Source organism: Lemur catta, chromosome 16 (genome assembly GCF_020740605.2).
Source record: "Lemur catta isolate mLemCat1 chromosome 16, mLemCat1.pri, whole genome shotgun sequence".
NCBI lineage: Eukaryota > Metazoa > Chordata > Mammalia > Primates > Lemuridae > Lemur > Lemur catta.
The window spans coordinates 33,784,169-33,804,796 of NC_059143.1; the positions used below are offsets into that span (position 1 = coordinate 33,784,169).

Sequence of the window (20,628 nt, forward strand, 5' to 3'; positions counted from 1 at the left end):
GCCTCATTCCAGGCTTTCCCATGAGAATGTGGAGTGAAGAAGGCAAAACTGAAAAGGCTATTTTAGGAGGGGCATAGTGACTCACAGCATCAGATGGGAAAGACAGGTCAAATCAGATTAGACAATGCAAAGGCCCACTGGACCTCACACCAAAAGGATCACTGGTGCCCTCTAAGAGAGCAGCTATAAGAAGCAAACCCCAGATGCAGCAGTCTGGGGCAGGCAGGGATGACAAGGATTTGGAGATGTCTTCAAAGTGTGGCTGAGAAGAAAGGAGAGAGTAACAAACGGGAAGCAAGAGCTAGTGGGTTTTAAAGCTAGGGCATGTGTGCAAGGTAACAGTTCATAAGTTCTCTGTGCCCTAGGGAATGGGGAAAGGTTTGATAGGGTGGGATCTTGATAGGGCAGAAAGCAGCTCCTTTCCCACTCTGACAGCAGAAAAGGAGGGTGTGTGTGTGTGTGTCTGTGTGTGTAAATCAGTGGTCGCCTACTTGAATTCACGACAGAATCACTTGGAAGGCTTATTAACAGACACATTGCTGGGCCCTACTGTAAGGCTGGTGGCGGGCACCCCTCCCTTCCCTAATGGAAAAAGAAGTCCACCAGACCTGCCGAGAACAATGCCTGCAAGGCCCAGCTAAGTTAAAGGATGACCACACCTGAATGGTTACCCTGATAAGAGTCAACAGTTCCTGGAGTCCACACATACCACCGGCCCCTCCTATTTCTCAATACCCGCCCTAAAACTGCAGCAAAGAAATTCCTCACTCTTCGAGCCGAAATCTTCCTGCCAAAGAGACCCCCATCCCCCAGCCCTAAAAACATATAAACCCACTCAGACTTCTGGGTGATGTGACTTTTCCAGTCTCTCTCTCTCTCTCTCTCTCCTGGGACCCGAGAATCTCGCCCAGGCCCCTCTCTTGGGACCCGTTACTCTCACCCGGGAGGGCCCCAATAAAGCCTCTTTACTTATCCCTTTTAAGTCTGCTTGTCTTTCTTTCTCTGGCGCCAGCCAATCCAAAAAAACCTTACACCTACTCCCAGAGTTTCTGATTCAGTGAGTCTGGGCTTGGTTTGAGAATTTGCTTCTCTAGCAAGTTCCCAGGTGATGTTGACGCTACTGCTCCAGGGACCTCACTTTGAGAACCACTAGTAAAATGTGTAGGCACGGTGACACAAACTTGAGGAAGTTTCCAGGTTATGTCTTGTATTTCCTCTAGGAAATTGTGACGTCATGTGCTCAAAATGAAGGGAGCAACGGTGAAATCAAAAGTGTGACGAAAGTAAAAAAAAAAAAAAAAAAAGTCATAGCCTGCTTACCTGCTATCTGTATTTCCCTGAGAGCCTGGCAAGTACAGGCAAGGCTCTCCAAGGGTAATTACTCATCAACCATTAACTAATTCATCTGTTTCCTGCTTGCACTAACCAACCATGAGACTAAAGCTTTAAACAGAGCTGGACAGTGTGGTCAGCATGGGAAGAAGCAGAAAGATGAGGCTTGGGGGAAACTATTCCACTTCCTTCCAGTCTTCACTTAAATTTCTGATTTCTAATCCGCCCTCGAACTCTTTAATTCTATGAGAATCAAGGTGCTATAATAGGAGACGGAGCATTTCTAAAAAGCAGACGCTCCAGGTTCTAGGCGGAAGACCCGCCCCTGCTCTAGCAGCTTCCGGTTCCGGGTACCTCGCAGGCCTTGATGTGCTCGCTCTGCCACTCTTCTCGGACTTTTTCCAGCGCGTTGACGTGCTGCAGGTACGCTTTGTCTGCAACGGAAGGGAGGGCCGAGGTTCAGAAGCTGGACAGGAGGGTGGCTCGCAGACCCACCCCACGGCTCATCTCAGATGGCAAAAGAAACGCATCGGAGTCGTGCTGACCTCACAAGGCCCCCAGGAGTGGGGAACATTGGAAGGACATCTCTCACCCGCGTAATATCTTTGTGAACTAAGCAAAGAAGAGAATCACTTTCTTTTAACACATTGAACCAAGCATCAAGCAAGAAACGTTCCAAGTAAGAAGAAATGAAAGCTGACGAAAACCCTCAGCTAGGGTTTCCTTTGTCTAATTCCACTTCAATATTTCCGCTCACTTTTCACTTTCAGGAAAACTGTCTGATGAGGGAGGTAGAGAAGAGAGCTACCTTGAGCCCTAAAGGGGCACCAAGTTAATCTAGCTTTGGATTTGGAGACTTCTTAAGTGACAGGGTCACTAAAGGATTGTTTCCTGTAGGATATTCTGGGAACTAGAAGCGTTTGCAAACACCTGGTTTAGGTCTTAGATTTCAGTGATGACAAGGCCTTGCCACTTGGCAGTTTCTTTTACAGCAGATGAGGGCTATGAGGGCTGAAGGGGGTTTTTACATGGATGTCCCTGATAAATCAGAGTGAGCTCCTAATTACAAAGCAGTCATCACATGACTCCTCCACCACCCCGTTCACTTACCTATAAGGCAGCAAGGTCTAAGCAGGCAGCAGCCAGAAACTGCTGCCTCATTTGCTTCCTCCCACTTTCTGAGATTCTGATATTCTCCCCCTTCCTTTCCTACTCTCTTTGCCTTCCTTCATTCCTCCCTTCTTCCCTTCTGATATCTTGTTAATCCTACTGTATATCCACATATTCCTTATTGTAAGGTATATAAAACTACCCTTCTCTGAGACACATTTAGGACCATGTAAACCCCACCAACCAACCCTCCCTGATCCATAGGAGCAGCCCCCTTACCCGAGTCCTCTACTGCAGTCTTTGATGTTGCCAGTTTAACAAAAAGCTGTGAAGACAAAAAAGAACAAGAGTTGGGAATGCTGGGCCAGGCTTCCACAGGCAAAACACATTTAAAATCAGTGACTATGAAGAGATGAGGTCTAGTCCAAATCCCAGCTACATTTCCCTCATGAGCAAATCATTCAACTTGCCCTGTAATCTTATCACTATGGGAAAATTCCCATAAAGCGTCTTGCCTTACATCTTCCTAAAGACATACCTCTGCCCTCTAGTTGCTGAAATCTTATATTCAGATATTACAAAATTAAATTTACTTAAATTTACAATCCACCCAAACAAGATGCAGCCCGCTACAAAAAATACATGAGCTGAGTTTTGAAGAAAGATGAAAAAACCAGAACCGCCACCCCCACCTCTTATCACCCCCACTTCCCCATGGGCATGCTTCTCTAGTTCTTCCCCAACCCCAAAAATGTGGCCATGGTTTTTCTGGTTCAGAGGACCCCAGTTCCCTGAAGGAAGATACTGCCAGGAGCTTAGAGTACAGTTCGTGTTTTTAATTAAGATTCTTCATTGGCTTTAGCCTGATACATGTAAGTCTCAGATTTTTCAGGTGATCAGCCCTCCTAGGTACCTTTTCTTGTTGCTTCGGGTTGACCAGGTTGGCACTCCGGTTGACTGCCTGTTCTGCCTCATCTTTGTCCCGGCATTTCTGCTCATAGATCTTCTTTGCCTTTGTTATGAACAAAGAGGACCAAAACAAGTGAGCAGATTGTAACCCTGAAAAGAAGCCACCTACCCCACCAAGCCCAGCACAGACAGGGCCTTCTCATTACTCCTGTGAACATGACTAGGCTGGGCTTCCAGAAGGCAGTGCTCTTTCCTATCAATCTTTGAAAGGTCTCTCTCTCTCTCTCTCTCTCTCTCTCTCTCTCTCTCTCTCTCTCTCTCTCTCTCTCTTTCTCTCTCTCTCTCTGTAGCCCTTTTCCAAATTACATATGCAGTGGCAACCCGATCAAGGAAGTAATAATTCCTATTTGTCAATACAACCAAAGCACATGAGTTGTAAAAATTGACTGAAACAAGGTGGCTCACAACTGTCATCCCAGCACTTTGGGAGGCTGAGGCAGGAGGGTCTCTTAAGGCCAAGAGTTTGAGGCTGCAGTGAGCTATGATGGTGCCACTGCACTCCAGCCTGTGCAGAGTGAGACCCTGTTTCCAAAAAAAAAAAAAAAATTGAGTGAAACAAAAGATGGAATTTGAAATAGACAAAATCAAAATATTTATGTAATGCTAAGGTATGTAATCCAACATATATGTAACATTCATAATCCTTAGAATTTATATGCAATCACTTGATCACTGGTGCCAGCTCATACTGATTGTAATTATGCCTCCATATTCTGAACTGCCTCACCACAACATGTGGACAGTGGGAGGGAACCAATGCCATGATTTCTTTTGCTCAAGGAAAGTCATGTTCCTTTTTGATGTAAAGAATTCTGTTTTATGTAGTTTAAAAGCAGATCATGGTCTATCCTGTGCTGCCATTACTACCAATACTATGGAAATAGTTCACAAACTATAATCATTAGTGACTCAAAGAAATAATTTTCTGTTTCAAGTGTGGAAGCAAAGACTTAACTTGTTCAAACAAAGCAAAGCTGTTAATCCAACAGTCAGCTAGTCAGTAAAAATGGTGGGGAAAAAATGCTTGACTAGGAGTGAAGACTCCCCCACCCAAGTCCTTATTTGGCTGGTTTCTCTGAGGCTGTCTGCAAAGCAGAGATTAAGCACTGGAGCTAGAAGGCCTGGGTTGGAATCCCAGTCCCACCATTACCCATGTGTTTTGCACAAATTACCTAGCCTCTCTGTGCCTCGGTTTCCCCATCTGTAAATCGAGGATTTTAAATATAAACGCATGTAATATATATTTATCCTCAAATATGTATAAAAATAAAAGTAGAGATAAACTGTATTTCTATATCTCTTACACATCTATAAACAAAATTATGTTCATGAATGAAATTCCAACCCACAAAACAAATAAAATTCAAATTAATAATAAAAAAGAATGAAGACTCCTTTGCAGAGATGGTTTGTGCTCACCAGATATTTCATGTGCTTCCCTACATTTCTTAGCCTCCCCATCAGTTCAGCTGGGCCTACCCTTTCAATAAACAAGCTTATAATTCTCTCTCTATGCTACAGACACAGAGAAATATAAGTTCATAATTTTTCAGAGTTGTAAGAGCATAAGATATTCATGCAACAACATTCATGTAACAGTTCTTCCTTTATGCAACAATACTTTGGAGATATTTCTCTGTATCAAGCATGATCCCTGTAGCTCAACAATTTTAATGGTTGTATTCATAAATCTATACACATATATATTTCATATATGTATACGTGCCATAATTTTCTTAACCATCTCTCTATTGGTGAACATTTATCTTGTTTTTCCTATTTTTTATCACATAAAACTACTTTGATTTTGAGTAGTGTGAATTTATCTGCACAGGACAAATTCCTGAAAGTATAATTGTCTGACAAAAGAGTATAAACACATCAGACTATTAGACTTCCCCCAAAAATGGTTGCACCAGTTTATACTTCTACCAAGAGTACATGCAAGTACCCATTTCCTCACAGTCTCGCCAACAGGCTTAGTCAATATTTTTAATCTTTTCAAACACTGAGGTGAAAACACTGGCATACTGTTTTATTTACATGTCTTTCATTATTACTAAAGTGGCATATCCTTTCTCCTTCATGTTTTTTACCAACTTTTTTATTGGAGCATCCCTTTTTTTTTATCAATCTTTCTTTTTTTTAATTTCAGCATATTATGGGGGTACAAAAGTTTAGGTTACGTATATTGCACTTGCCCCCCCCTAAATCAGAGCTTCAAGCGTGTCCATCCCCTAGACAGTGTGCATCGCACTCATTATGTGTTTATATACCCATCCCTCTCCCCCACATCTGCCTGACACCTGATTAATGTTATTCCTAAATGTCTGGAGCATCCCTTATTTTAATAGGTTTTTAAGAGCTCAGTATCTATTAGGAACATCAACCAACTATAAGTTACAAATACTTTTTCCAGTTTTCATCTATCATGGGATTATGTATAAGGTGGTAATATTTTTCTTTTACTACAAAGAAATCTTCAATTTTAGTGTCATCAAAATTATCAGTTTTTCTCTATCCTTTATTTTTTAATACATCATGTTAAGCAGTTTTTCTCAGTTGCAACATAGTCTTCATAATTGTATTTTTTTTTTTTTAAACAGAGTCTCACTCTGTTGCCCAGGCTAGAGTGCCGTGGTGTCAGCCTAGCTCACAGCAACCTCAAACTCCCGGGCTCAATCCTACTGCCTCAGCCTCCCAAGTAGCTGGGACTACAGGCTTGTGCCACCATGCCCAGCTAATTTTTTTCTATATATATTTTTATCTGTCCAGATCATTTCTTTCTATTTTTAGTAGAAACGGGGTCTCGCTCTTGCGAGGCTGGTCTCGAACTCCTGACCTCCAGCGATCCGCCCACCTCAGCCTCCCAGAGTGCTAGGATTACAGGCATGAGCCACCACGCCTGGCCACCAAGCATTTTTTGTGAATTACTAAAAGGAAAGAAGGCTTTTACAATTTTCAGGTATCTTAAAACAAGAAAGAGTCACTCAGTAAAATAGGTGAGCAATCAAGATTCAGAATAGTCACTGGGTAAAATTACAAATCCAACAAGATAAATGGTATTATACACTATATACACTTTTGTGTCGTAGCCTAAAATATTTAAATTGTCTTGCTATATTTTCCCAGGTTACCAGAAAAATAACCCATTGTATTTCCACTATCTAGTTTCATCTTCAATCTTTCCAAGGCCTTAAAAAGAAAGAAAGAAAGAAAGAAAGAAAGAAAGAAAGAAAGAAAGAAAGAAAGAAGGAAGGAAGGAAGGAAGGAAGGAAGGAAGGAAGGAAGGAAGGAAGGAAGGAAGGAAGGAAGGAAGGAAGGAAAGAAAGAAAGAAAGAAAGAAAGACCAAACCACTGAAGGTTGTTTTCCCTAAAACACCACACTAATAAATAATAACATTATTGAAATGCTGTTTGAGTAGGAATATGCTCATATGCAGCACAGGCTTTCAGAGAATGTTACCCTTACCCAAAAAAGGCAATAAAATGTGACTCACATCCATGGTTTTCTTGAATTGTAAGCTCTTTTGTTTATGGACAGCATCCATGACAAGCTCTGTCTGTGAAGAGAGCACAAGCACTATTAATAAAGACAGAAATTTTTATTAATTCCAGCTGATCTTGAGAGCTAAGTGTTCAGTATAGATTATCTCATTCTGTCCTCACACCACCTAGAAGGTACATATGCTATTTATTACCCCCAATTCACAAATAAGGAAGTTGCAGAACACAGAACCCAAACAACTTGCCCAAGGTCTGTTGGCTAATGATGGAGCCCAACTTTGAACTTGAGCAGTTGAACAACAGAGCCTGAACTCTCAGTCATCAAGGAGACTCACTGATCACCTTGGAGCAGTGTCTTCAGTAAATCTGGGATCCAGGGACTTTTATTTCAAAAAGGAATTTTAAAACTTTTGTTAAAGTGCCATTTATATTTTAAAGGGGGTCTTTATTCTGTAAGCATATGGCAGCACAGTTAAATCAGGGATTTGTGAACATTCACTCCTGTAGCTCATTAATGACACACCCATAATGGGCAAGATGCCCGGACAGTATTAAAGAAAAAAAATGTTCATAGGACAGCTAAAAGAAGCTGTTCTACTTACTGTTCTTTATACCCTATCTAACCCGGGAAAGGTAAACGCCTCTGTTGAGTTCACTTGGGAGTAATTTCTTTGTTGTGGCTGTGATGTTAAATACTCTTATTAGCCAAAATATTAAATAATAGTGCTAATAATAAAGATATACCTCTCAGAAATAATCACAGTGGCTCCCATTTAATCAAGCACTTCTGTGCTAAGCAGTTTTCATGTATCACAACTGTGTCCCCATTTTCTGATAGTACTGAAGTGATTTGCTTTCCCAAAGTAACACAGTCAGCAAGTAATAGAGTTGAAATTTAAACCCAGGAGACTGACTCCAGTGCCCTTGTTCCTAATCATTACCCTAAATTTATTACCCATCATCCTTATGACAGCTCTATGAAACCAAGCAGTGTAAACACAAAGAGATGCAATAATTCAAAATGAGCAAAGACATTGATTTTGTGCAAAAGTGATACAATCATACTGAAAATAAAATTCAAATGTAGTTCCTTCCAGACACATAAAAATTAAGCTTTTGTCCATTACTATAACACACAAACATGGTTGGATGGATTTTTAAGGTATCTGGATAAAATATTGGGAATGGTCTCACTTCAAATACGAGATTTGTGGAGTGTATGAAATTCCCTTGGGGGAGCTTCAGAGGAGTCCTCAGAGAACTGAGCGGTCATCTTCCAGCCCAGGAGAAAGTACCCGGAGGTACCAGGAGCTGACCCTCCACCTGCTCGTGGTGAAGACAGCGCCAACACAGAGAACGGACAAGGCTCCAACATGAGCCCCACATGGAAAGACACATGGCCAGTCTTTGCCATCGCAAGCAGGAAGCTGTGGTTCACATAAGTGACTATGTCCCTCTGCCAGGAGGAGGAAGCTGGGTTTATTTATTTAGTAATGGTTCCTGATTTTGCCAGACTACACGGAGCATATCGGCTAGAAATATTTGTCTACTCCAAGGTCCTTTCTAATAGTCTGAGTATACATATTGCTACTCTTCCACTTGGGAGCTGCTGCTATATTTTCGCCTGTGGCCCAAGCTAGGCCTCCTTATCTCTAGGTTCTATGTAACACCTGCTTCAAGCACCTCTCAGGTGGCTGCAAAGTTCTACAACCAGCCAAGCCTTTTTACTTCCTATCATTCCTCCCTCTGCCTTCGGGGATTCCTGGCATTTGAAAGCTATTGGGAACTTAGAAAGCATCAATCCAACTCCCTAACCTGACAAGTGTGACCCCTGGGGCCCAAGAAGTGATATGCTTTGCTCAAGGCCATCCAGTGAGTTAGTGGCAGAGACTTCAGGTCCAGCTCTGTCTGCTACACCATGGTGATTTAAGTCTGCTCACGTCTGTGTTCATTTACAGGGTAACCTACTCATGGTGACCCCAGTGAGTCAAAGTTTCTCTTTCAGGTATCCTCAGGATAGTGCCTCTTCTAGGACACTGAGACTTTCCACTCAGACCAAATCCAATGGAAATTTGATTGCATTTTATTACTGATAACACAACAGAGTACAAAAACACAATCATCTCTTTATAGGGTAGGGAGAAGCAAGACAGGGGGGAAAAGGAAGAAGAGATTTGCAAATGATCCAAATAACCCAGGAATAAATTATTGAAACAGCTACTTCATGGCCCATTTCTCTGTCTACCCACACCCAGACTGTATCCTGAAAACAGGAAGCCTCACTCTCTGTAACCACAGAATGTCCTTTCTTTGGAGATGGCTCTTAACACAGGCAGCACAACATTCTTCGTGACCATCCCAGTCTTAGCTGAGATGGTAAAACAAAGTGGGTTCCAGAGGATAGATGACTGGTCATGTGTTGTCTTTGTCATGCCGAGGACATTTCTGGGCTGGAGAGGAAGCCTCAGCACCCTCAAACGTCAAGACTCCTAAGAATGCCTTCTGAGATCCCCCTACCCTGCCAACCCCTGACCTCCTCATCTATATGGACTTTCACTCTATTGGTTTTAGCATCAGTGTATTTCTTCCAGGAGGCCTGCCCCAGCCCCATAGGTGAGGTTTTGTGTCCCCACGGTGTGCTTAGATGGTGCCTTCATTCATTTCCCTCATCATGGAAGGCTCATCATATTTTGTCATGATGTCTGCATCACATCCATCTGTCTGGCCTGGCTCTGTGCTCAGTGAGAGCAGGATGACCATGCCCATCTTGGTCAACACCTCAGAATACGTTAGCTGTAGGAGTTAATGTGCCACAGCCTCCCGACCAGCCGTTCCACCTGCACCTCCTCTGCCCCAGTTTATTAAAAGAAATCAACTGATGGCTTTCCTTGATAAGTAGAAATGGCTTAATTTCCAAGAAGTGAAAGACCAAAACATGCAAGGTTTAACCATTAAAAAATGAGAAGTTAGCACTAACACATTTTTTCCCGAAGTTTTATGCTTTTTAAAAGAAGAATATATAAATACGGAAGTGGCACAACCCAGAGTTCATTGTGACACAAGGAATTACAAATTTATTAATAAACTTTGGACTTCTCAAAGAAAGATCTGAAAGTATTTTCCTGCTGTAGAGAGCACACAGAATAAAGGGAACTTGGAGGATAGTGGGGGTTGAGCACGGGCTATGTACTCTATTGCTTAACAGAATTTAGAGTACATTCTTCTAGCTACAAGAATTTGGTCTGTGTAACTTGTGAGGAGGGGAAGTTTCGGAAGCCTTGCAAAATTAACAAAACTCTCCCTGAAAGGAACAGGCACTCGAAAATGTGATGATATGATTCTCCCTTCCTCTTAGGGGAAACCACGTGTGCATAGACTCTGGTTGTCTAGGGCATGAGAGTGGTGGGCAGGCCTGGCAACGTCAGCCAGAAGGGTCAGATCATCAGTGGGTGTAATATACATGCTTCTGCTCTGAAGAAGGCTCTGGGCCAGAGGCACCCACAGACTTGATGTGTGCAGTTGAGACAGTGTGTGAAAGCACTTGCTGAGATGCTCCCTCAATGTCCGGTTCTGCCCACTCTTCCTGGTGACAAGCACAGCACGAGTACAGATTGAGAGATGAGAAGAGGCAGTAGGGTGCCACGAGTAGGCAGGCTCATAAGATACTTCCACCCACTCCAGACACCAGTGGCCACTGAGGCAGCTGGACCTGGGCTCCAACTTAGAACCACAGGCAAAGTTGCTGAGATTGAGGTAAAGGCAGGATCAGCCTGAATGGCTGGCTGTTTGTCGGATACACACACTGCAGACAACCTCAGTTTTCCAAAGAGATCTCCAGAAGGGGTGAAAGAGGTCAGCAAAAGTCCATGCAGAGCTGTCCCAGGAGACCCGGGTAAAAATCTCTGGGTGCCAGATAGGGAAGAGCTTATTCCCCATGTGAGTCTGGGTTCCAGTCTTGGAGACTAGATACAGAAATTCTGGAAGGGCCCTACTTGGCTGCCAGGGCAACCTGAATATACAAGTCTTTCAGGAACGAAATAGAAGGAAGTCAGAAGAGTGGCTGGTCTAGCCTGAGTAACACTTTAATATAAACCTGGAGTTCTTTTATTGATCCTTGTAACTTCCCAAACATTTGCCAGTTTTATGAACTCTTGTTCACTCTCATCCCCTTCCATGTAGTTGGTCAGAGTAAATCCCATCAATGAAAAAAATGTAGTTGCTTTGAAGACAGAAAGGACTTAGAGTCCCCAGTGCTTCAGTTTCCCATTGGTAAGATAGGGTAGCTGGACTGCATTATGGTCTTCAGAGGGAGTGAGAGTCTCCTCCACTTCTTCTTCCTCCCCTTACTGCCTTGTCCAGGAGGAGGGAACCTCCAGCTGGCACGTGCTGGACTCTAGTGAACACAGAGGGGTTCCCCTTCCAGTCCTAGTTCAAATAGTGGCAACAGATCTGCAAAGAAATGCAAGCTGGACCCCTGAATCCTGCAAGAACTTAATGAAAGGAGAACTGGCCTGGGGTACAGAAATGTGTATGCCCATCTGGAGTGATCCCCACAGGGGAACCCCAATAAATAATTTCTCAGGCTAAAAGAAGAGCATGGTTGCATGAAGGTGGGAGCTGAGCTGAGGAGTGCAGTGAGCAAACAAGCCCGGGGTTTTCTGCAGAAGAAAAGACAACAGCTTAGCACATAGGGAAACCCAACCTTTTTCCGTTGTAGCTTTTGCTTTTCTCTGAATTCTTCCATCTTCCTGGCCTCTTCTCTTAGAGTCTGTGCAAGCTGAATGTGACATTGTGCCACATTGTCTACTTCTGCAAAAAGAATTTTTAAATAACAATAATTAAGGTCTACATATTTCTGAATTTGAATATATAAAATCATATAAAATAAAAAATATATATATACAGAAAATATTAGAGCAAGTGGTAAAATGAATATCAGTTTATTTGTTCATCAACATTTATTGAGCACCTCTATGTGCCTAGCATTGCCCTGGCCACCAAGACCAAGACTAGAAAATCTTCAGCTTAGCTTCCTACTGCCAATGGTTACTAACCCAGTGTATGCCCAGGGCTGGGGAGAAAAGTAGCCAAGGTCCCAGCTCATGAAGCTTATATCCTAGGAGACATTACTAAAGCTTCCACAATTTCAAATTTGATTCTTCATTCTCTCTGGATGACCTCCAAGGTTCTTTCCATCTCTAACATCTCATGAGCATGAACATTTATTAAAAAAAAAAAAAAAAAGGTCATACACCAAAATTTGGGCAACCAATGTTATCCCTGGGTAGAAAGATTATTGGTGATTATTTCACTTTTATTTTTTTTAAGACTTTACAAGGAGCATGGGTTGCCTTTATAATAGAAAACAATTAACTTTTTATTTTAATTGTTCTAGGAAAACAAGTCAAAGCACGGCATTAGAACTAGAAACACTGACAGATAAAGCTACAAAGACTGAAAGATGAACAGATATGTCTAGGAAAAAATTTTACACTGTGTGTGTCAAAATAACCTTGAAGAAGGTTAGAAGGTACATGACAAACCAGAAAAATATTTGCAATTTATATAACAAAGAGCAAATAGCTATGTTAAAAGAGCTTTCACAAATCAAAAGAGAAAACATATATTTCAATATTAAAAAATCAGTTAAAGAACATGACATTCAAAAAAGAGTGGCTAAATGGCCAATAAACATTTAAAAACATATCAAGCCTTAGAACTATTGAAAAAAATGCAAAACTTTGAAATCCAAACCCTCAATATGGCAAAATTTTCAAAGAGTGAAAATTCTTGGTATTGGCAAACATGAGGAAAACAGCACTGTTGGTTGGAAATTAATCAGCACAACCTTTCTGGAGGAAATTTGGCATTTTGTAAGGTCAAAAATTTTAAGACCCAGCCTATGGTGGGGTTCTCTTAGGCCACGCCATAGTTGTCCTTACAGTATCTATAAGGAACACAAAAAGATACTGTCCCTACCTTGAGAAGTGTATTAATTGATGAGCTAAAGAGAGAAAAAGACACCTTCCATGGAAAAGTTAAGATGAATATATATTTAGCTAACATTTACAAAGGTTGAGAACCACTCAACTAGCTACAGAAATGCTTTAAGCCCACATTACACATATTATGCTGTGTTAAAACCCTTAGCTTGGAAGCACCAAGTATTCTGAAAAACAGAAAGCCTTAGAGGAAGTTCCCCAGGCCTGGAGAATATTAGAAGTGGACAGGACCCCTCGAAGACCAAGGTGCAAGGGCCTCACCCCAGACTTCCTAACTCTGGGTTGTCATCACATTGGAATAACAGGAACTAAATAAAAACATGCTGGCTGAATTCCAAAGGTCACACTATGGAAATAAGAAGTGAGAAAGAATTCTGAGGGCATCATTACTTGTGTCTTCCATTTCCCTTTTAGACACATAAATAATTAGCCACCCAAGAAAAGCAAAGATGACCTTCACAGGAAGAAAATGACTCCTTACCCTCAAAAAGATACAGGGAAGTAGAACTTCACCCCAGCAGAGATGAACCCTGACAATTTTGACATTGGTATTTCCAAAGACTTTCTATTTCCTTTCCGAATCAGCCTTTACCACTCTCAAGAAATGTGATAAAATTAGAATGCTCCATTCAAAATAAGAAAATAAGTCCAAAAGACAAGGGAACTACCTCCCACTTGGGTGTCCCCTTAAGAGGCTGAAGGAGAAGAATGAGGAAGGGACCCTGTCACTTCTAGGGTATAGCATCTAGGGTATAGCATCTAGGGTATAGCATCCTGACCTCGGGAAGAGAAGAATAAATAAGAATTCTTAAGGAGACAACAGGATGTGGTTCAAAAAACAGGTCTCAGTCTTCCTTAGGTAATCACCTGGAAGATTATGAGATCAGTTGCAAACATTTTGAATTCAAGGTGCCTTTGAAATGTCCAAGAAGAAACATTATGTAGGTGGTCAGAATGTAAGGTCTAGTGTTTAGAGAGTTCCGGACTGAAGAGATACATCTGTACATTCTCTGTGTAAAGGCAGTAGCTGATTCCAGGGACGAGGAGGGGTTTACCTAGACAGACGAGAAGAGAAAAGGGCTAGGATCAAGCTCTGAGGACCTGCAGTATTGAAAAGCTGGGTAGGGAAGGACAAAGAAGGGAACAGAGAAGTAGCCAGAGAAGCGGGAAGAATCCAAGCATTGAATGCTACTGAACAGTCAAGTTAGAAGAGGCCTGAAATTGTCCACTGGACTCAGTGACGCAAAGCTTGCTGGTATCCTTGGAGAGAGCAGTTCCAGATGAGTGGCAGGGCCACAAGCCAGACTGGAGTAAGAGGTGAGGAAACGGAGACAATGTTTCCTGTGATGCTTGTAAGTAAAGATTTCTCCTGAACAAAAACGTCTGGTGATCTGGGAGAAATGACAAGACACTGTCCCAAAGTCTGAAGCGTTGCAGAGGCAGCTCTGGGAGAAGGAAAGCAGACCCAGCATAAGATCATAAAAGGGGTGAGGCTGGTAGACAAGTGTGGCTGAGGTGGGCAGGTGAGCACCTGGATGACGGTTTCTCTGAGATAGAACTAAGCAAGGTAGACACTCCTCTAAGGCAGCTATTCTCAGTGTGGTCCCTTGACCAGACATCAGCACCACTTGGGGACTTTCAAGGCGTGCAGAATCTTAGGGCCCACCCCAGACTTCTTGAATCAGAAACTCTGGGGATGGGGCCCAGAAATCTGCGTTAATAACAAATCCTTCAGGTCAATCTGATGGCCACTCAAGTGAGAGGAGCGTCGCTCTAAGTAGGGCAAAGGCACATCACGATGCGCAGGTGTGAAGGGTTCTCCAGCTCATATCAACTCTGCACAGCTATTTCTCACCTTAAGAGTTATCCTAATTTTTTCATTTTCCAATATGAAATTGCCATTCAAATTAAAACCCCCCTTTGATGACAGACACAGAGCTTGCCAAGGGCAGCAAATACATTTTTTAAAAATCACTTACGCTGCTTGAAGACTTCAAGGGCCCGCTTCAGAGTGCTAGAACACAAGCACATATATAATTTCAGTTCTGGAAATTGTCTGTACAATTTTATTATAATGCCCTTGCATGCTTCTCTCTGCCCACATCTTAACTTAGAGCCTACAGACTCATCTTTGCCCATGAACTTGAGAAGACAGCAAAAGGCCAAGACTTCTTAAGTCCAGTTTCCTCAATCCCAGGCACAAGAAATTCTTCACTGTTCACTTGGGCAGGACAAGATGCCAAAACTCTTCATGTTGCATTTTCCCCAATGATAATATACAAGTTGTGATCCCTTTCTAATAAGAATATCAGTCATTCTTTAAAGTATGGCAATTAGAAATATGAATGCAAGGCAATAAAGGAAGTGTTCAAACCCTAGCTCCTGACTGCCTCCTTTTTCATTCATTTAATCAATCATCTTATACTTATTGACCATAAACTATGGGCCAGGCACAGTGTCAGATGTTGGTGATTCAATGATATAAATAGACATCACCCCAGACCTCAGAATCTAATGGAGGAGATAGACATTAAACAAATTGTATTACTTTTTTTTTTTTTTCTGTTGCTGCATAACAAACTCAGCAGCATAAAACAACACACATTTATTATCTCACAGTTTCTGTGGGTTAGCAGTCTGGATGTGGCTTAGCTGGATTCTGTGCTGAGAGTCTCACAGGCTGCAATCAAGGTGTTGGCCAGGCTGCATTCTCATTGGGAGGCTTGGCAGGGGAACAATCTGCTTATAAGTTCACTCAAAGTCTAAAGTTAATATTTTACTTTTATCCCAAACAGTAAAACACCTAAGAATGCTTTAACTCAGATTATCCTTCCTACCAAATTATATGCTATTACTGTCTGATATTTTTGTTCCATCTTGTTTTTTAAATCACCAAGATTAATATTAATACCATTTCTTTATAAACTGCTTAGATACCCACATTTGCCATATTCTTTGCTCACTTTCCTGTACTTCAGACCTTTTGTCTTGGATTATTTTCCTTCTTCCTGAAGTATATCCTTTAGAAGTTCTTTTACTGAAGATCTGCTCACAGTTAACTCTCAATTTTTGTCTGATAATATCTTTATTTTTTCTATCTATATTTATATTTATATTTTTATCTTTATTTTTTCTTCTCTTTTTTTTTTTTTTTTTTTTTGAGCCAGGGTCTCCCTCTCTTGCCTAGGCTAGAGTGCAGTGGCATCATTATGACTCACTGCAACCTGGGCTCAAGCAATCCTCCTGCCTCCCAAGTAGCTGGAACTATTAATACAAGCGTGTGCCACCAGGCAAGCTAATTTTTCTAATTTTTTTTTTGTAGAGACAGAGTATTGCTATTTTGCTCAGGATGGTTTTAAACTCTGGGCCTCAAGCAACCCTCCCACCTCGGCCTCCCACAGTGCTGGGATTACAGACATGAGCCACTATGCATAGCCAATTTTTTCTTCTTCCTTGAAAAATAATTTGTCTAGGTATAAAAAAAACAGACTGATAGTTATTTCCTCTCAGTGCTTTAGAGGTATAATTCCACAATCTCTGGCTTCATTGTTGCTTTGGAAAAATCAACTGTCACTCTATTAGATGTTCCTTAGTAGGTAATCATTTTCTCTGGATGCCTTTAAGACCTTTTCATTATCTTAGATCTTACTCAGTTTGACTATTCCTAGGTACTTGTGAATTTATTTTTAATTTATCATTCTTGGGATTTGTGTTCCTTCCTGAATCTGAGGATTTATAGCTCTCATCAATTTTAGAAAATTCTCAACCTTTGTTGCTTCAAAAATTTCTTCTCATTATCTCTATTACCTCTTCTGAAACTCTAATTAGATGTGCATTAGACTTTCTCATTCTTTTCTCCAGGTGTCTTAATTTTTCTTTATGTTTAATTTCTATTTTTTCTGTGGTGAATTTTAAGTAATTTCTTTTCTTTTTTAAAATTATTTATCTATTCAACAAATACAAATTGTGTATATTTATCATGTACAAAATGATGTTTTAAAATAGGTATACATTGTGGAATGGCTCAATACAGCTAAGTAACATACCCATTACCTCACACACTTATCATCTTTTGTGGCAAGGATACTTCAAATCTAGTCTCTTAGCTACTCTCAAGAATACAATACAATGTTGTTACTATAGTTACCATGTTGTACAATAGATCTCTTGAACTTACTTCTCTTAACTGAAATTTTGTATCCTTTCACCAACATCTCCCCAACCCCCGTTCCCACCCTCTGGTGACTTTTTCAGTTCTATATTTCTAATTCCTTCTTCAATTATGGTTAATGTGCTGCTTAATGCATCTACTGAATTTTTAATTTTAAGTATTTTATATTTTATTTCCACAAATTCTACCTGATTCCCTTTCAAAATTTCTTGAACACTTCTGAAAGTCACCTTATTCATGCTTTTAATTCACTCTTTTATTTTCTTTAAACACAATACATATAATTGTTTTTGGACCTCTTAATTCTAGTATCTAAAATCTTTGCATATTTATTTCTGCTATTTATTACTTCTGCTGACACTTACTTATGGTTACTTATTTTTATGTGTGCATTTGTGTGTGTGTGTGTGTGTGTGTGTGTGTGTGTGTGTGTGTGTATGTTATAAATTCAATGTTCATCTTGTTTCTTTAGAAAGGTTCTGTGTTGACATCTGTCAGGGAAGTAGTGACCACACACCACCCAGGACCACTTTTAAACTAAATTTTTAGCTTAGGATTCTTCAGACCACTCTGATAAAACTGGCAATTTGGAGCTCCAAATCTGCAAAAAGACCGACTTGTAATTACAGAGTCCTAGGAGATACACCCCTCCCTCTTTATTCATAGTTGAAGCTTAGAGAGTATCTTTCCTTAATATCTCTTTTTAAAAATTTTTTTTTCTGGTTTCGCCTTTCACTAAGACATCATTTCTTTTCAGGTTTCCAGGCTTTCTCTGGGAATTAAGAGATAAAGCAAAAGCTTGAAGCTAGAGTGCTAAGTGAGCATTGAAGGATGCCTTCACTTTATCTTTGGCCTCTGAGGATTTTTCTTACTTTCTTGATAGCATGGCCATGTATTTCATTTTAATTACTAAAATATACTTTACCATTTTTAAGTGCTTTACAATGGGAGGGTTTTTCCAGTATCTAGTCTACCATATTGTGGCCATGGAAGATCACGCCTCATTTTTCATACCTTCTCTCCGTCTCCCTCTTCGTCCCCTTGTTGTCAGCTCCCCATTGCTCATGATTTTAGTTCTCCCCCAACCTGCACTTTCTTAAGTGAACCCCCGTTTGAGGTGATGTGGCCCTGAGAATGTTCTCCTTGCTGCTACCTTTGGGGGGCAATGGACTGGGCTCATTCCACCCACTCAAACAGAGATGGGACTTTGTAAATTCATGGGCCCCCAGCCACAGCATCATAAGATCATGGATCATTTTATATTTGTATGTATATATGGCATATTCTACTATTTTGAAAATTAAAAGCCCTGCATTTTCCAACTGGCCCCTTCTTTTACTACCGCACTTTTCCCACTCTGTTTATTTATCTTAAAACAAAGCATTCTTATTTCTCTCCACCTTTTCCCACACAAACATTTGCACTGGTCATTACAAACACATCAAGCAGAATAGCCTAACTGTGCTTTCTCCATTTACTTTACCCATGTTATGATACAATTTTTCAAGGAGCACGATGTATTGTAAAATTGTCCACATCCAAACAAATGCACCAATGGTCAACTGGAATTAAAAATTCCACTCTGCAGGGATGCTCACTTGTCTTCAGAGAAAGGAAAAAGAACAATGGGTATGACAGCAGATACAACTGGACATCTTTTTCAACAGTGAGTCACAGGGTTGGAAAGCCAGCTTTACAGTTAAATGATCTGCTCAAGGTTTACAATTTTTTTCTCAGCCCAAGTGACTGACAGAAGGGCCACTAAAAGAGCGGCTCCATCTCCCTTTCATTTGTCATTAGCTTTGTTGTCTCATATCATCACTTCATGGCCATTTCCTGTGGTTCAGGACATAATGACAAACCAGGGCATGGAATCTGAACCTTGGGCATGGTGACTTGGCAACAGCCATTCCCTCTTCTCCATAGTGCTCTCCTTTACTGCAGGAAAAGAAAATATTCTACCACCTTCTTAAAAAGCACTCTGGCCTTAAACACTAACAGGTCCAATCATAGGCCTGAGTCTCTCAGGGTGGCCAGTGAGATGAAAAATCCTACCTGGTTCATGGAAAAGCAAAGTCATGCCCTCTCATCTGGGGTGCCTCCCCAGGAACCATGTCATGGGGTGACAAAAGCAGAAGTCACATAAATAGCCTTTCATTTCAGCCTTAAAAGCACAGTCATAGTTCTCATATCCTATTGCATCTTCCTCTTTGAGCTATAGTCTTAGAAGGAAAACTGACTGGCTTTTGTCAAGGAACAGAAGAAAATGGGGGTAGAGTCTCTCTGTGAACTTACTAAGTTATATGTCAAATGTCTAAGGATATAAGAAATATCATTTCAGCTCAGATTCATTCTGCTAAATATCTTTTTCAAGAAGTAGTAGAGGGAGGGAGATATGGGATAAAAAATTACCTATTGGGTATAATGTACACTATGTAGGTGACAGGTATATTAAAAGCCTAGACTTCTCCACTATGCAATTCATCCATGTAACAACCATTTGTACCCCCTAAATCTATTAAAATTTAAAAAAATAAATTAAATTTTTAAAAAAGGAATAGTAGAGAGAATATGGCTATTTTCCATCATATCACCTCAGAAGTTTTTTGATATTTTTCCAAATAGCTTATGCTTGCTTTATACATAAACAAGTTTTTTTGTCATCTGATCCACTAATCTTCCAGAAAATGATCTAAACCTTCTTTGCATGACAGTGAAACTTATCCAAATTGATGCAGTTTTGACCTTTGTACATGTAAATCTTTTACATATTCAAAAAATAAAAATAAATCAAATAGGAAAAAGAAAACAATCCCTAAAATTTAAAATGAACTGAAACAAATAAGCCTAATATATGTAACACTGGTTACGTAGTCACACACAGCAACTTCCTGTGGCCTAATATCAAAAGGAACTGAAAAAAAATATTAAACTTCATTCAGAAGTTTTATTATTAGTGGCAATATTGATATTATTTTGAAACACTATAGATTGTCAGGCCAGGTGGGGTGGCTAATGTCTATAATCCTAGCACTGTGGGAGGCCAAGGTGGGAGGATCATTCGAGGCCAGGAGTTTGAGACCAGCCTGAGCAAGACCGAGACCCCATCTCTACAAAACATAGAAAAATTAGGCAAGTGTGGTGGTGCAAGCCTGTAGTCCCAGCTACTCAGGGGGCTGAAGCAGGAGGATCATTTGAGCCCAGCAGTTGGAGATTGTGGTGACCTATGATGATGCCACTGCACTCTAGCCAGGGTGACAGAGTGAGACTCTGTCTCAAAATAAATATATATATATTTTTTCAAATAAAGCAAATAATTACGCTAATATTATCATGGTTTCAGTGTAAAAGGAAAGAAATACAAACATAAAATTAAAGAAGTTAAGCAAAACCCTCTAAAGTTAAATTGGAATTGGAAATATCAATATGAACTTACACTTTTAAATCTGTCCCCTGAGAAAGAATACAAACAGTGATACCTCTGTGACAATGACCATCACTAGAGCTGAGAGTTTGGTCTCTAAATACAATTAATCG

The 20,628-nt window shown here is 40.7% G+C and overlaps 1 protein-coding gene across 1 annotated transcript in view; it reads right to left on the bottom strand.

Moving 5' to 3' along the window:
• Positions 1 to 20,628, bottom strand: part of PSTPIP2 (proline-serine-threonine phosphatase interacting protein 2) — a 70,097-nt gene that overhangs the window by 9,353 nt on the left and 40,116 nt on the right. The window contains exons 4-9 of the mRNA XM_045527923.1: positions 14,900 to 14,934; positions 11,621 to 11,727; positions 6,912 to 6,974; positions 3,356 to 3,454; positions 2,722 to 2,767; positions 1,687 to 1,766 (exon numbers count right to left, since the gene is read on the bottom strand). Of these exons, the coding sequence (XP_045383879.1) occupies positions 1,687 to 1,766; positions 2,722 to 2,767; positions 3,356 to 3,454; positions 6,912 to 6,974; positions 11,621 to 11,727; positions 14,900 to 14,934 (430 nt within the window). The remainder of the gene's footprint in view (positions 1 to 1,686; positions 1,767 to 2,721; positions 2,768 to 3,355; positions 3,455 to 6,911; positions 6,975 to 11,620; positions 11,728 to 14,899; positions 14,935 to 20,628) is intronic.